This window comes from Erythrolamprus reginae, chromosome 8 (genome assembly GCF_031021105.1).
Source record: "Erythrolamprus reginae isolate rEryReg1 chromosome 8, rEryReg1.hap1, whole genome shotgun sequence".
In the NCBI taxonomy this organism is placed as follows: Eukaryota; Metazoa; Chordata; class Lepidosauria; order Squamata; family Dipsadidae; genus Erythrolamprus; species Erythrolamprus reginae.
In genome coordinates this window covers 14,381,863-14,399,195 of record NC_091957.1, presented here as the reverse complement: position 1 = coordinate 14,399,195, position 17,333 = coordinate 14,381,863, and the positions used below count along the sequence as shown (strand labels likewise).

The following is a 17,333-nucleotide window of genomic DNA, read 5'->3' as shown; positions in this document are numbered from 1 at the left end:
ACATACTATGACTTCTGCCTCTCTGGAGGGAAGAGTGCTCTGAGGACTTTGCTTGGAGTGAGCTTCTATGCACAACACATGGTTATTTTGGAAGGCAGCTCAACTTCTTTTTTAAGAACAGAATCTGCCCAACTTACGGCCTTCGTCTTGAAATGCATTAGAAGCAACATCAGACTAAAATTTCACCTCTCTCGTCCTTACCTCGTCTTCTGGGTTCTGTTCCCGTGGGGACCAGCGGTAGAAATAGTAGCATTGGAAGGCTGGATCTCTGAAGATGTGTTATCCTCATGGGTCAGCTCCATAAAAGTGCCGTTAGCAGCGTAAGCCAGCAGCTCAACACTGTCATCATAGTCAACATAAAGAGGATCTATTTCAGGCCCAAAGGTGTTGATAGGATCCACTGGAGAAAAGATACTGTTCAGAGTCTTGTTCCAAATGGATTCTTTTGAATCTGATCTCTTATCCCCAAAGCTGCGGATGATTGCATTTTCGGAAAGGAACTCTTGGGAAGGGAGAAGGGAGTCCAGTTCGCTTCCATTTCCTTCTACCTTATCATTGGTTTTAGTTGAGTTTGATTCTGTAATAAAAAGGAAGGCAAAAATCAAAGGTAACTGAAGTGGCCAAATTCAAAAAAGTGAAATGGAAAATGTCAATTGGGCTCAGACACCCAAAATTCTACATAATCCAGAATACACTTTTGCTAAGGATTGTAAATCCATTTTTTATAATTCCATAACATAGATGGAGACTTCTGAGGTTGAGAGGTAATTCTGGCTTCACACAGTGCATCCCATGATTTTGATGCAAAATTGTTGTGGTTAGCTCTGCCCCAGCTCCTGCCCCAAGGACTGTGGATGTGGGGGAGACATCCACATGCGACAGGCCTGTTTTGCCCTCCCCCCCGTGGAATCTGCTGATGAAGGCTCCTCTGACCAAGAAGACATGAGTGACAGGGAGGAGGAGAGTGTGGCAGACAGCTCAGAAGGAGATCAATTCTCTAGCTCCTCCTTGGATTCAGAACAAGAGTTAATGATACAGCCATGCATGCGGAGAGCGATGCATAGGCAACAACAACTGAGAGATTATTATCAAAGAAAATGAGGCCACCTGTGTTTGGGTGGGGCTGTGGTAATTAGTGAGGCTGCTATAAATAGCAGCCTGTGGGTTTGGCCATTGAGGAGGATTATCTGATCATTGTGTTTTGTGCCTGCTTTGCTGTGTTTGACCTTTTGTGTGCTGATTTTTCCCTGCTTTGAAACTAAACCAGAGCAAAGTGTGTTTCACTTTGTGAAAGAAGAAGGACTGTGAATTGCCTCACAGCTGCAAGCTAAGTATCACAGAACTGATAAGGGACTTGTACCAATTACCAGTTTGTTTGGAGACGAGTACTCTTTGCTATACAAAAAGAGGGCTTAGTTTAAGTGAATTTTCATTATAAAGAACATTGTTTTGAATTTTCAAACATGTGTGTGTCTGAAATTTGTACCTGTGAATTTTTGGGAGGAGTCTACCAGAGAGCCCGACAGAACAGGATTGTACATCCAGTTTTTATAATACCATAACGTAGATGGAGACGTCTGAGGTTGAGAGGTAATTCTGGCTTCACACAGTGCATCCCATGATTTTGATGTAAAATAAATCATGATAAACTAGAGTTACATGGCCCAGCAAATCTCTAGTTGTAGACATGGCCCAATTTGACCTTACTTAAATGTGACTCACTCAAATTTTGAAGAAAATTTAACAACAAAGGGCTCTGTTCCTTGCACAGTATGGGAACATACTGTGCCCAGAATATGGGGAAGAAATGGAGAAAAAGTGGAAGGCAGGAGCCAAAGGGTGAACTTTGGTCAAAAAGAAGAAGAGAAAGAGGTATGGTGTTACATGTGAAGGAAATGCACTGAGATCAGTTGCCAGAGCAACTGGGTAAGAATAGAAGGGAGGGGAACATATTCTTGGGGTAGAGTTAGACATTGCCAAACTAGGCAGATGATCTAGTAAAAACTCCTGGATTAATTTCCAAATGTTTGTGGAAGGAAGACACAGTAATAACAGGCAGATTCAACTACTTGGACATCTGTTGGAAAACCAACCCAGCCAAAATGGCAAGGGCCCAAAGTGTTCTTCTGTGGCCTTACTGGCTTTTATTTTGTAGGAGGCTGATGAAAAACAAGGAGATTGATTCTCCCAAGATCTACAAACCCCGAGAAAGGAGTAAGATTCTTGCAAGGAAGTGATTCTCTTTTCTCAGAATCCTAGAGAAATAGGAACTGCTCATACCTCTCAGACCCCAGATTCAGGAGATCCAATTTCAACCAATGGTGTAGGTCTCCTGCTTGATCAGGGGGCTTGATTAGAAGACCTCCAAGGTCCTTTCCAAGTCTGTTATTCTGCTATTCTGACACCAGACCAGATCTGACTCTGCTAGTCCTTCAAAATATCATTGAAATGTAGTTTTGTGGGGCTCCCTTCCTGTCTTTGTTGGTGGTTAAAGTTAGGGTTGTTGATTGAGATTAACAGATTAATAATTGGAAGGGACTTCGTTGAACCACAAATAATTACATGATATAATACATATAGATTTTACAGAAGACGTTGAAAAGGTACTACACCATCTAAAATAATCTCTATCTGTTGGACCTGATGGACTATGTGCCTTAGCAGAACCTCTGAGCATAATCTTTGATAAATCTTTTAGGACCAGCTCCTTGCCCAACCTATAGTCACTAGCCACAGTCATCCCTATCTTCAAAAAGGAGACCCCAGCCTAGTTGAAAATTATAGACCAATCTCTTTATGTTGCATCACCTGCAAAGTCATGAAATCAATCATTAACCAATCCATTATCCTCTACTTAGAGACAAACAATCTACTCTCTAACAAACAACTTGGTTTCAGGAAAAAATAATCCTATAATCTGCAATTCCTATACTGTAAAAACATATGGATCACAACTCCACCAAAGCAAAGTAATAGACGCAGCAATTTACATAGACTTCTATAAGGCCTTTGACTCAGTGGTATATGGCAAACTACTTCTAAAATGAAAATGTTCTGGACCCCTACATAAATGGATAACTGCATTCTTGTCAAACAAGCAACAAATGGTTAAAATAGGGAGCACTCTATCAAATTCTGTACAAGTTAACAGCAGTGTTTTAGGATCAACATTCTTTATACTTTACGTAAATGACATTTGCAATTAGATTAAAAGCAACTATGTTGTCTTCGCTGATAATGTAAAACTATTCAACACCACCGATCATGCTGCTACCCTTCAAAAAGATCTTGACCTTGTCAGAATGGTCAAACAAGAGACAACTTCAAAACTCAACTAACAAATGCTTAGTCTTACATATTGGCAAAAAAAATCAGAACATAAAATACAAGCTAGATGGTCACGATCTTGTAGCAAATCCTTGGTCTGTTAAGGATCTTGGAATATTCATATCTAATCATCTAAGTGCCAGAGCCTATTGTAGTAACATTGTCAAAAAGGCATTAAGAGGGGTTAACCTTATCTTGCGTAACTTCTTTTCTGGTAATATTGTACTTTTAATTACAGCATACAAAACATTTGCTAGACCAATTCTTGAATATAGCTCATCTGTCTAGATAGAACCTATCAGGAATTAATACAGTTGAGAATGTCCTGAGATATTTCATGAGAAGAACCCTGTTGTTCGCAACAGAATATCTTATATGACCAGACTTGAAATTTTGGACTCAGACAATTTAGAATTACATTGCCTTTGATCTGACCTACGTGTAGCAAATAAAATTATTTGCCACAATGTTCTGCCAGTCAATGACTATTTCAGCTTCAGCGGCAACAATACACGAGTATACAACAGATACAAACTTAATATAAACCGCTCCAAAGTTGATTGCAGAAAATACAACTTCAGCAACAGAGTGGTCAATATCTGGAATGCATTACCCGACTCTGTAGTTTCTCCCCCAAACCCCCAAAACCTTAGACTGTCTTACTGTTGACCTCACCCTATTCCTAAGAGATCTGCAAGGGGGGTGCATAAGCATACCAACCATCCCTGTCCTAATGTCCCCATGTATTCATAACCATCTCATGTATTCACAATCTTGTTTATACTTTTTCTGTAATCTTACATATGCTTCACAAAATAAATATAAATGAACAAACAGAGCAGGGTTTAGAGCAGTGTGCCATGCTAGTTGGGAAATTCCAGAATGGCCATAGCTGAGAAACACTTTTGAGAAGTGAATTGAAAGCAACAGAACAAAGCTTAAATGTTTCCCACTAGACAACAGAAGTCAAACCCCTGGCTTGCTACTCATGAAAACCTTGGAATGGTAGCAGATGGCAAAATGAATTTCCAGATGTGCAATATGATGACAAGGAGGGCAAAAAAAAAAAAAAAGAGCCGAGGTGGCACAGCAGGTAGAGTGCAGTACTGCAGGCCACGAAAGCTGACTGTAGATCTGTAGTTCAGCAGTTCAAATCTCATCACCGGCTCAAGGTTGACTCAGCCTTCCATCCTTCCAAGGTGGGTAAAACAAGGACCCAGATTGTGGGGGCAATATGCTGGCTCTGTTAAAAATTGCTATGACTAACATGTTGTAAGCCGCCCTGAGTCTAAGGAGAAGGGCGGCATTTAAAATAAATAGATAGATAGATAGATAGATAGATAGATAGATAGATAGATAGATAAATAAATAAGCAAAGAAAGAAAGAAAGAAAAAAAGAAAGAAAGAAAGAAAATATACTGTTGGCCAAATCAATCCAAAGCTCTAAAAGTCCCTGTTCCTTTGTCCAAGTGAAGGTTGGACAGGCATTTGTGTGGGATGCTGTAATTTGGATTCTCTTCTCAAGGGCCATCCAGCTTCAGGACTCTCTGAAATTTAAGCCCACAGAAATGAAAAAGACAGCCTGAACGTCTTGCTGGAAGAATGTCTTTCTAGCAAGAGCTTCAAGCGTCCATCAGGCAGGACCTCGACAAGAACCCTTCCCCTCAGCTGTGGGTTACTCACCTGTGGAGGGCTTGCTTGGGAGGGCACGGCCATACTCAAGAGGAATCCTGGGGAAAACTTCATTGGTCTGCTGTATTTTGCTCAGCTTCAGTTCATCCCCTTGCTCTTGCTGGTCAAAGAGCAGCTTCTCCAGGTGGCCCTTTTCTTGAGAGAGGGTAGCCAGGAGGCTGGCGTTGAGGTGAGCGAGCCCCCAAAGGAATCCTCCTTCGAACTCTGTTTTTTCTTCACTATCTGATTCTGAGAACCCATAATAAATTGGTGGCAGCTTTTTCAAATAAGGTCTCGTCTGCAGGATATATTCGTATGTGATTGATGGGTTTTTATCATTTTGGTTCCACACCTGGAGGAAAGAGGGGAAATGAGACACCCTTGTTATATAACACAGTTATAATAATAATAATAATAATAATAATAATAATAATAATAATAATAATAATTTATTGGATTTGTATGCCGCCCCTCTCCATAGACTCGGGGCGGCTAACAACAATAATAAAACAACATGCTGTATTTAACAACTATCACCCAGCCTCCAACCTTCCCTTTATTGGGAAGGTTGTCAAGAAATTAGTATCACTCCAGCTTCAATGGTCCTCAGAATAAGAGTCTTTTATGGTTTTGGGTTTTTAAGAAAGAGGAGGTGGGTTTATTCTGTGGAATGCAGGAAGGTAGGTGAATAATTGGTCTGTGGAAGCTTTACAGAGAGAGGGATCCAAACTCAAATTAAGATGGAATTCCCTGAATGTGAAAGCTGTTGGACAGGAGAACAGTCTTCTCCCTAAAGCTGCCACCACTGGAGGTTGGAAGCAGATATTGCATCCCCATTTGTCCGGAATGGCTGGAGGATTCCTTCCCAGGGCAGAGTGGGAGTATCTTCCAACTTTATGATTCTACAATGCATTTTCTATGTTTATATACTGGTAACATTCATGCACTGAAAGATATTCATGTCCTCTAAGAAATTAAACTTACCATGATGTTTAAATCTTGGTTGGTAGGCCCTTGGGCAACAATATATTCTATGCCAGTCTCAAAAATGTCCATGGGTCTCCTGTATTTGAAGACGGTCCCTGCAATGTTGAAGTTTTGGGGGATGTCTACTCTGTAATCCCCATTGAAGAAGTAAGAACCACCTTCATCTGCAATGGCTGCAAAATACAAACAAGGGGCTGTGATTTGCACAGTAGGAGTTATTGAAATAACACCTACTTTCTTTTCTGCCCTGGTATCAGACTCTGTTCTATGGAACAGCCACAGGTCAAGCCTGAATGAAATGACACACCAGCTACCCAGCCAACCATGGGAAAATGCAGGCAAAATAAAAACCTGCTTTGGAGACAGTAGGAATAAAAAGAAATGCTGCAAACCAGGAAGATCATTAGCACTGTGTTAGGGCTGAAAAAGCCTTTTTCAGAGGGAGTAGGAAGGAAAACAAATCTGCAAAGATTTGGGGCTGGAAAAAACCTTTTTCAGAGGGAGTAGGAAGCCTAGTTAGGACTGTCTGGTCTGCCAGGCAGACCAAAGAACAGCCAGATGAGCATGAGCTAATTCTAATTTATTTTAAAGCTTATTTTAAATTTTAAAGCTTGTCAATCACAGCTTGGACTCCCCACCATCAAAGACTGAAACCCTTTAGGCCAATGGTTCTCAACCTTTCTAAGGCCGCGACCCCTTAATACAGTTCCTTGTGTTGTGGTGACCCCCAACCATAAGTCTAGCGCCAATTCTCCCAACAGAGCTTTGAGCTGATTGGCAGGAAGGTCAGAGAGATGCAAAGATTTAGGGCTGGAAAAAAACCTTTTTCAGAGGGAGTAGGAAGCCTAGTTAGGACTGGGAAAAAAGCTCTGGAAAAAGCAACATTTGGAATATAAGATGCACCCAAATTTTCAGCCTCTTTTAGGGAGGAAAAAGGTGTGTCTTATACTCCGAAAAATACGGTACAGTGATACCTCATCTTACAAACGCCTCGTCATACAAACTCTTCGAGATACAAATCCAGGGTTTAAGATTTTTTTGCCTCTTCTTACAAACCCTTTTCACCTTACAAACCCACCACCGCCACTGGGATGCCCCGCCTCCAGACTTCTGTTGCTAGCGAAGCGCCTGTTTTGCCGCTGCTGGGATTCCCCTGAGGCTCCCCTCCATGGGAAACCCCACCTCTGGACTTCCGTGTTTATGCGATGCTGCAGGGTAACCCCAGCAGGGGAATCCCAGCAGCACAAAAACGGGTGCTTCATTGCCAACGGAAGTCCGGAGGTGGGGTTTCCCAGTGAGGGGAGCCTCAGTGAAATCGCAGCATCGCAAAAACACAGAGGTCCGGAGGTGGGGTTTCGAGGACTTCGATGATTTTGCGATGCTGAGATATCACTGATGCTCCCTTCGCTAGGAAATCCCACCTCTGGACTTCCGTTGCCAGCGAAGTGCTCGTTTTTGCGATGCTGGGATTCCCCTGCTGGGATTCCCCTGCAGCATCGCAAAAACACAGAAGTCCAAAGGTGGGGTTTCCCATGGAGGGGAGCCTCAGGGGAATCCCAGCAGTGCAACAACGGGCGCTTCGGCTGGCAAAAGGGGTGAATTTTGGGCTTGCACGCATTAATTGCTTTTCCATTGATTCCTATGGGAAACATTGTTTCGTCTTACAAACTTTTCACCTTAAGAACCTCATCCTGGAACCAATTAAGTTCGCAAGACAAGGTATCACTGTACTTTGCTTCCTAAGAAGAATGCAAGAAATAAATGTTTTATTGGTTATTGTCCCAGCTATAATACAAACCCAAAACATCAGCAGATTTCTTCCGTTCCACTATCTGGATATCTGTTGCTCCAGCAGGAATGTGAGTCACCAAAGAGTATCCTGCAGGACAGTGCATGGATGAATAAGGAACAAATCACCAGGGGTGGCTAGAATTACCAGTAGGAGGGGATGGGACCCTCCCACTGCTTGGCCTCTCTACCCAAGGCTGAACTTGCCAGGGTCCTATCTAGCCTTACCAAATGGAGCATTTCCCTTCCGGTAGCTCCCAGTTACATGAGTGCAGCTGCTGCCGTTCCCTTGGCAGACCCCACATTTATCCAGAGCGTTGGGGGAGAACAGAACCCCATCGCATCCGATGGGCTAGAAGCAGAAGAAGAAAGTGCACCTTGAGAGGCAGCCAGAGCAGCTACATGAATGATGCGGGCAAAAGGGTAAAATCAAAATGCTTAACAACCTCACATTTTCCAGACACGCACACCCCTCGGAACGGAGAGGATTTGCAGGAGGTGCCATCCCGGGCCAGCACCATCAGCTGCCTCTGCCCATCAGTGGTGGTGCAGTGCAGATCACAGGGCTTGCTGGAGATGTGGACATAGTCATCTGAAGGGAGAAGAGAGACACACGGAGATGCTAAATAGTTATATATATACACACTAAATAGTTATATATATATAACCACACCCAGCCACCAGTATTTATAGAAGGAAGGCAGCTCAGGTCTCGCTGTGTTCGCCCTAGAACAAGGACAGAAACACCAGCCTGAAGATGACGAGTGAGACCTCGTCGAAACGTCACCAGAAATTTCCAAATCCTACACAGGAAGAAACCCGAATATTTGCTGAATTTGAAAATTAAGGGAGATTAGGATAGATCTATTTCGGCCTTATTTTGGCCTCATCAGCTAGCTATACCCACTGGGACTTGAATCTGCAACCTTTGCCTTGTAAGGCAGAGAATTATCCTCTAGGCTACAGTATCCAATCCCTTTAGCTATATATATAAATCTGAGACAGTGTTGTAAAACCTCATTTGAGTCTGATACATGGAAAATGTAAGTAGGAGGAGTTTGCATCAGTCAATCCTATCAGCCCTGCCAGCCAGACCAGACAAGAAACAGCCGGATTAGCTAATTCTAATTTATTTTAAAGCTTATTGTAAATTTTAAAGCTTATCAATCACAGCTTGGACTCCCTACCATCAAAGACTGAAACCCTTTAGGCCAGTGGTTCTCAACCTTTCTAAGGCCGCGACCCCTTAATACAGTTCCTCGTGTTGTGGTGACCCCCAACCATAAGTCTAGTGCCAATTCTCCCAAGAGCTTTGAGCTGATTGGCAGGAAGGTCAGAGAGATGCCCTCACTGTAAACGCCTAATTGGTCGGATTGTAAAAATATGTTCCAAGATGCCAGAATAGAAGCTTTAATTCCTAATACCAGGGGAAATTTGTCTTTTCCCAGGGTCTCAGGCGACCCCCATGAAATGGTCATTCGACCCCCATATAAATCTTTAAAATAAATAAATAAATAAATAAATAAGATAACAAAACACGTGGTATTTTGCACAGATTTTCCTTTTTTATAGAGCAGGAAAGAGCCTCATTCATCTGAAACCTTCAAAATTGCTGTGTGCTATGAAGATCAAAGATCCCCACTTGCTTACCTGGATACAAAGGTTTCCAGTGGAAAGTGCGCCTGTTGTAGACCCGGGAGTTGAAGGAGGAGCACTGCTCCTCCCGGAAGCTCCTTCCACTTGGAGGACACTGCTGAAAGGAAGAGAAGCACGGGTAAGGTCTGGGCAGCCCCTGTCTTGACGGATCCTCGAGCTGCCCACCTTCCTTCAAAACTAAGCTTGAGCATTGCAATTAAAGGTGGGATGGAAGATGTTTCTCAGCTTGTGTGTTCTGCCATTTCAGAGAATCCATACCTTCCAGTCAAAAGCGAACAAAATCTCTAAATAGAGAAGTGTTACTACAATACAGTTAATCATTGACCATTTGTTAAATGACCAAATTTGTAACAGAGCAGAAAATAGGGACTGTTAGATCCACCACTTATTTATTGATTGATTTTGTCCAATACACAATGAGGGTTTTAGTGGGTATATAGTGAGTCTGTCATCTGCACCTCTATAACTGTCTGGTTTGGTGCTGCAACCCAACAGGACCGACACAGACTTCAGAGGATAATCAGAACTGCAGAGAAAACAATTGCTGCCAACCTGCCTTCCATTGAGGATCTGTATACTGCACGAGTCAAAAAGAGGGCGGGGAAAATATTTACTGACCCCTCACATCCAGGACACAAATTGTTTCAACTCCTACCCTCAAAACGTCGCTACAGAGCACTGCACACCAAGACAACTAGACACAAGAACAGTTTCTTTCCGAACGCCATCACTCTACTAAACAAATAATTCCCTCAACACTGTCAGACTTTCTACTAAATCTGCACTTCTATTCTACTAGTTTTTCTCATCATTCCTTTCACCCATTTCCTCCCATGTTGACTGTATGACTGTAACTTGTTGCTTATATCCTAAGATTTTTATTAATATTGCTTCTTCATTGCTTATTTGACCCCTATGACAATCATTAAGTGTTGTACCATATGATTCTTGACAAATGTATATTTTATTTTATGTACGCTGAGAGCATATGCACCAAGACCAATTCCTTGTGTGTCCAATCACACTTGGCCAATAAAAATTCTATTCTATTCTATTCTATTCTATACACATACATAGTAAAATACATGATGAAGGTTATAGAGGATATACTCATAGTAAAATATATCTAAGAAAGAATAGAAGCGAAGTTATAGGAAGAGAACATATCAATGAAAGAACAGAAGAAGAGATATAGGAATAGAAGAAAGGTATAGGAGATATAGGAGAGCAATAGGACAGGGGACGGAAGGCACTCTAGTGCACTTGTGCTCGCCCCTTACTGACCTCTTAGGAATCTGGATAGGTCAACTGTAGATAATCCAAGGGTAAAGTGTTGGGGGTTTGGGGATGACACTACGGAGTCCGGTAATGAGTTCCACGCTTCGACAACTCGGTTACTGAAGTCATATTTTTTACAGTCAAGTTTGGAGCGGTTAATATTAAGTTTAAAATCTGTTGTGTGCTCTTGTGTTGTTGTGGTTGAAGCTGAAGTAGTCCCCAACAGGCAGGACATCGCAGCATATGATCTTGAGGGCAATACTTAGATCTTGTTTAAGGCGTCTTAGTTCTAGGCTTTCTAGGCCCAGGATTGAAAGTCTAGTCTCGTAGGGTATTCTGTTTTGACTTGGCACCTTGTTGACATTCTGCCCTCAATTGGGGAAGTGTGTGTGTGTGACAAATGGGCAATAAAGATGAAAACCTTTATTATGGAGGGGAATTGGGAAGGGGGGAGGAATAAGACATTTGAGAAAGAACAGAGCCATTTGGAATCTGGTTCGTGCAAGAGCTGGCATCTTCAAGGCCGTCTACCCGGTGAATGGAATTTCATAAGCACAAACACCTCAAAGTTTCCCAAAACATCTCAGTGGTGCTGGATTGGCTACACATGGGTGGACCACAAGAGAGACTAGGGGAAATGGGTTTAGATCTGTATAAGCACAAGGGAATTTTAGATTCTGCTTGACTTTACTGCAATCAGCTTTCTTACCCTGTTTCCCCCTCCCCCAAATAAGACAGCCTCTGATAATAAGCCCAATTAGGCTTTGGATTTTATTTATTTAATTATTTATGTATTTATTTATGTATTTATTTATGTATTTATTTATGTATTTATGTATTTATTTATGTATTTATTTATGTATTTATGTATTTATTTATGTATTTATGTATGTATGTATGTATGTATGTATGTATTCATTCATTCATTCATTCATTCATTCATTCATTCATTCATTCATTCATTCATTCATTCATTTATTGGATTTGTATGCCGCCCCTCTCCGCAGACTCGGGGCGGCTAACAACAATGATAAAAAACAACATGTAACAATCCAATTTAATAAAACAACTAAAAACCCTTATTATAAAAAGCAAACATACACACAAACATACCATACATAACTTGTAATGGCCTAGGGGGAAGGAATATCCTAACTCCCCCATGCCTGGCGACAAAGGTGGGTCTTGAGTAATTTGCGAAAGACAAGGAGGGTGGGGGCCGTTCTAATCTCTGGGGGGGAGTTGATTCCAGAGGGCCGGGGCCGCCACAGAGAAGGCTCTTCCCCTGGGGCCCGCCAAATGACATTGTTTGGTCGACAGGACCCAGAGAAGGCCAACTCTGTGATACCTTATCGGCCGCTGGGATTCGTGCGATAGAAGGCGGTTCCGGATGTATTCTGGCCCAATGCCATATAGGGCTTTAAAGGTCATTACCAACACTTTGAATTGTGACCGGAAACCGATCGGCAGCCAGTGCAGGCCGCGGAATGTTGCAGAAACGTGCCTGGCAACAAGGCCAAGTGCTTATTTCAGGGTTTTAAAAAATATAAGACAGGGTCTTCTTTTCAGGGAAACATGGGTAGTAGAAGTGACTTCTCACTTCAATCCAATGGAGTCAAGAGTTTCACTTCCCCGAGGGATCAGACTGAGGCAGCATCATGGGTTCACATGGTCACCATCTGCAACCTTCCCAGGAGTCACCTAACAGGCAAAGTCAATGGGGGAAGCCAGATTTACTTAATAACCACACAAATCTCAGGGACCGCCTTCTGCTACACGAATCCCAGCGACCAGTTAGGTCCCACAGAGTGGGTCTTCTCCGGGTCCCGTCAACTAAACAATGTTGCTTGGTGGGACCCAGGGGAAGAGCCTTCTCTGTGGCAGCCCCGGCCCTCTGGAACCAACTCACCCCCAGAGATTAGAATTTCCCCCACCCTCCTCGCCTTTTGTAAGCTGCTTAAAACCCACCTCTGCCGCCAGGCATGGGGGAATTGAGATACTCTTTCCCCCTAGGCCTTTACAATTTTATGCATGGTATGTATGTTTGGTTTTTTATAATAATGGGTTTTTAACTGTTTTTAGTATTGGATTATTATTATATGCTGTTTTATTCCTGTTGTTAGCCGCCCCGAGTCTGCGGAGAGGGGCGGCATACAAATCCAATAAATGAATGAATGAATGAATGAATGAATGAATGAATGAATAAAGAAAGAAAGAAATACACACAGACATAAACAAACAAACAAACAAACAAACAAACAAATAAACACACACACACATAAATAAATAAAATAAATAAAATAAATAAAATAAATAAAATAAATAAAATAAATAAAATAAATAAAATAAATAAAATAAATAAAATAAATAAAATAAATAAAATAAATAAAATAAATAAAATAAATAAAATAAATAAAATAAATAAAATAAATAAAATAAATAAAATAAATAAAATAAATAAAATAAATAAAATAAATAAAATAAATAAAATAAATAAAATAAATAAAATAAATAAAATAAATTTGTTTAACAACTGTGGCAAGTTAACAACAGCAGCAAAAGAGGTCATAAAATTAGGCACGACCCATTTAAGGACCGCATTGCTTAATGATAGAAAGTCTGCCCCCAATAGTGGTCCTAAGTTGAGGATGGACTTTACTCTCACTGATAAAACTTTTACCGGCCAAGTTTCTTCCTTGTTCCAGGCAGATCCCACTTGAGGCCTCCCCCTACCTCTCTTACCTGCACTTCACACAGCTGGTATCTCTTGGACATCCCATTGCAGGTTTTGTTAAGAAATCCTGTTGCCAGCTTCCTTCTAAATATAAAAGGACAGAAGGTATTATTTTCAATTATCGTTAAATCATTTTAAATTAAAAAAAAAAGGACAATTCTGCAACTAATGCATGAGGACTCATCTCCCATTTTTTATCACTTCTAACATACAATTATTTCAGGACTAAAAATACATTTGTTTTTCAGTCTAATTGCTGGTTAGAGAAGATGCCTTGTTTTAATCCTGCAAGCACAGCCCCAGTGAGTTGGGGCTTTCTCTGTATGAGAATTAAATATTAATTAATCAATTAATAGTGTTCTGTCTGGGTCACTCCAGAAGCCAATACCAACCCAAAAAGAGAAGCCAGACACACTGGTAAAAGGCAAAGGCAGTTTTATAAAATTCAAGAAAAACACAGGTAACAGAAAATGTCCTTACAAACAGGAAAATGCTGTATCTCCAGATATATCCACAAAGGCAAAAGTCCATGCAGCAATACAGAATTCTTGCTGCCAAGCCGAGGCTGTAGATAGCAGACCTACACCTCCCACGGGTCTTCCAAAGCTGCTGGGCCACAAGCCAGGAACAGAGCCGAGAAACAAGACAGGATAACGCCACTCCAAACTGATAACACTCCACATGGCTTCAAGGGCTTGCCTGCCTTTTAAACCCTGCTAAGGAGGACCACACCCAAACTCAGCTGTTCCTAATTCAGTGCTGATAATACTTCTTTAATTGCTCCTTTCTTTGATCTGAGCTTCTCTGTCGCATGTCAATGAGCCTCATCACCTAATGACTCCAAACTACTAGCTGGGGAGAGCCCCCCCGGGCTCTCATGCTGTTCTCCTTCATCCCATTCCTGATTTTCCTCTCCCCCGTCCGACTGATCAGCCCCCTCCTCTTCGCTGTCATCCTCATCCGGGCATGGAGCCAGCAGAGACACAGCCGGTCCCTGAGCAGCCTCAGGCTGAACCGCAACAAATAGAATCGGGATTTAAGGGACTCAGAGGTCCTGCAGGAAGGTCTCTAGCCCTCCCATTCTTAAATAGCCAAGATGCAGCATTGTTACCTAAATTGCTGTATTCAGGGAGAAAGACCACACAAGTATTAATTGTTGTGTGTAGAGCAGTGATTTTCAACCTTTTTTTGAGCCTTGACACATTTTTTACATTTACAAAATCCTGGGGCACACCACCAACCAAACTGACACAAACTGACAATCTAACACAGTACATATTATACATATAGTGTCAGCTGGGTGCAGGGGCCCTGGTTCTGTTTGTTTTGATAGTGTATATAGAGATTTGAGCTAAGATGACTCTTCAGGAGGCCATATACAATATAGATACCGTTTATTTATTTATTTTGTCCAATACACAATGAGGGTTTTAGTGGGTATATATCTGTATACACATAATAAAATACATGATGAAGGTTATAGAGGACATACGCATAGTAAAATATATCTAAGAAATAATAGAAAAGAAGATATAGGAATAGAGCATATCAATGAAAGAATAGAAGAAGAAATATAGGAATAGAATAAAGGTATAGGAGATATAGGAGAGCAATAGGACAGGGGACAGAAGGCACTCTAGTGCACTTGTACTCGCCCCTTACTGACCTCTTAGGAATCTGGATAGGTCAACCGTAGATAATCTAAGGGTAAAGTGTTGGGGGTTTGGGGATGACACTATGGAGTCCGGTAATGAGTTCCACGCTTCGACAACTCGGTTACTGAAGTCATATTTTTTACAGTCAAGTTTGGAGCGGTTAATATTAAGTTTAAATCTGTTGTGTGCTCTTGTGTTGTTGTGGTTGAAGCTGAAGTAGTCACCAACAGGCAAGACATTGCAGCATATGATCTTGTGGGCAATACTTAGATCTTGTTTAAGGCGTCTTAGTTCTAGGCTTTCTAGGCCCAGGATTGAAAGTTGTGATGCATTGTGATGCATTGTATAGAAACATAGGCTACATATGCATCTACCTACAGAGGCTAACACCTGGTGAACCCAGAAAGATGCCATGGGGGTTGAGATCCATATGGAACTGGATCAAAATGAGTTGAGGCCATCCATTCCCCAAGGGAGGTTGGGGACCAGCTGGCAGTGACTGAAAGCCGCTGGGTCTAGGACAGCAGCCCCCTAATAAAAGAGGGGATCCCCCATCTCCTCCAAGGCAACCGTTGCAAATCCCACTTCAGCCGGCAACCATCCTCTGCTACCATGTTAGAAATAATTAAAATCCGTTTGAACCTTAATTACCCTAGAGGTAATGGAGTTAAGGAGTCCAGGCATCGAGTGTGAAAACAAGCATTCCTTTATTAGAAAACAGAAAACAAACAGTGTCATGAGAAACAAAACAATCTAGGCAGCTAAGGCATAATGGCGTCTGAAGAAGAACAATACGGAGGAAGAGAGCAATCTCATGTGGGCGGAAGTGATATGTGGGATATGACGTAAATATGGGAGTGATTAATAGCAAAGGCACACATGTTAACTCTTTAATTACTGAATGTCTCTGTGGCTGGCAATTTCCAGCGTGACAGGAGATGCCTCTCCCTTTTCCATAAAGTCTGAAGAGATGGTCATGTAGCTAGGGTGAGCCACGACGGATGGGCAAAGCCACCAAGGTTACCTTTGTTGTAGGCAATGCCTTTCTTGGAAACTGATTCCTCCACCACACGTCCGAGTGCAAGCTGCCCATTTGGTCCACTCTCCCCACCAGTAGGCCATGACATCAGCTCTTTCTTCAAGGCTATTGGAAGCTAGCACATTCTCCTGTTTGCCATCAGGGAGTAAAGAAAAAAAGGCACGGCTGATGAGATAGATACTTGAAATACAGTGTTCCCTCGATTTTTGCGGGTTCGAACTTTGCGGAACGTCTATACCACGGTTTTTCAAAAATATTTATTTATTTATTTATTTATTTATTTATTTGTTTATTTATTTAGATTTGTATGCCGCCCCTCTCCGCAGACTCGGGGCGGCTCACAACAGAATAAAACAATTCATGACAAATCTAAATTATAGTTTAAAATATTTTAAAAAACCCATTTACTAAGCAAACATACATACAAACATACCATGCATAAATTGTATATGCCCGGGGGAGATGTCTCAGTTCCCCCATGCCTGACGACAAAGGTGGGTTTTAAGGCGCTTACAAAAGGCAAGGAGAGTAGGGGCAGTTCTAATCTCTGGGGGGAGTTGGTTCCAGAGAGTCGGGGCCGCCACAGAGAAGGCCCACTCTGTGGGACCTAATCGGTCGCTGGGATTCGTGCGGCAAAAGGCGGTCTCGGAGATATTCTGGCCCAATGCCATGAAGGGATTTAAAGGTCATAACCAACACTTTGAATTGCGACCGGAAATTGATCAGTAACCAATGCAGACTGCGGAGTGGTGGTGAAACCTGGGCATACCTGGGTAAGCCCATGACTGCTCTCACAGGTGCATTCTGCACGATCTGAAGTTTCCGAACACTTTTCAAAGGTAGCCCCATGTAGAGAGCATTACAGTAGTCGAACCTCGAGGTGATGAGGGCATGAGTGACTGTGAGCAGTGAGTCCCGGTCCAGATAGGGCCGCAACTGGTGCACCAGGCGAACCTGGGCAAACACCCCCCTCGCCACAGCTGAAAGATGTTTCTCTAATGTGAGCTGTGGATCGAGGAGGATGCCCAAGTTGCGGACCCTCTCCAAGGGGGGTCAATAATTCCCCCCCCCAGGGTGATGGACGGACAGATGGGATTGTCCTTGGGAGGCAGAACCCACAGCCACTCCGTCTTATCAGGGTTGAGTTTGAGTCTGTTGACACCCATCCAGGCCCCAACAACCTCCAGACACCGGCACA

At 42.3% G+C, this 17,333-nt stretch overlaps 1 protein-coding gene across 1 annotated transcript in view; it reads right to left on the bottom strand.

The window, feature by feature from the left end:
- Positions 1-17,333, bottom strand: part of ADAMTSL2 (ADAMTS like 2) — a 41,392-nt gene that overhangs the window by 16,067 nt on the left and 7,992 nt on the right. Inside the window, exons 3-11 of the mRNA XM_070758911.1 lie at positions 16,121-16,263; positions 13,450-13,525; positions 9,424-9,526; positions 8,220-8,365; positions 8,002-8,125; positions 7,784-7,864; positions 5,983-6,158; positions 5,011-5,350; positions 202-577 (exon numbers count right to left, since the gene is read on the bottom strand). Of these exons, the coding sequence (XP_070615012.1) occupies positions 202-577; positions 5,011-5,350; positions 5,983-6,158; positions 7,784-7,864; positions 8,002-8,125; positions 8,220-8,365; positions 9,424-9,526; positions 13,450-13,525; positions 16,121-16,263 (1,565 nt within the window). The remainder of the gene's footprint in view (positions 1-201; positions 578-5,010; positions 5,351-5,982; positions 6,159-7,783; positions 7,865-8,001; positions 8,126-8,219; positions 8,366-9,423; positions 9,527-13,449; positions 13,526-16,120; positions 16,264-17,333) is intronic.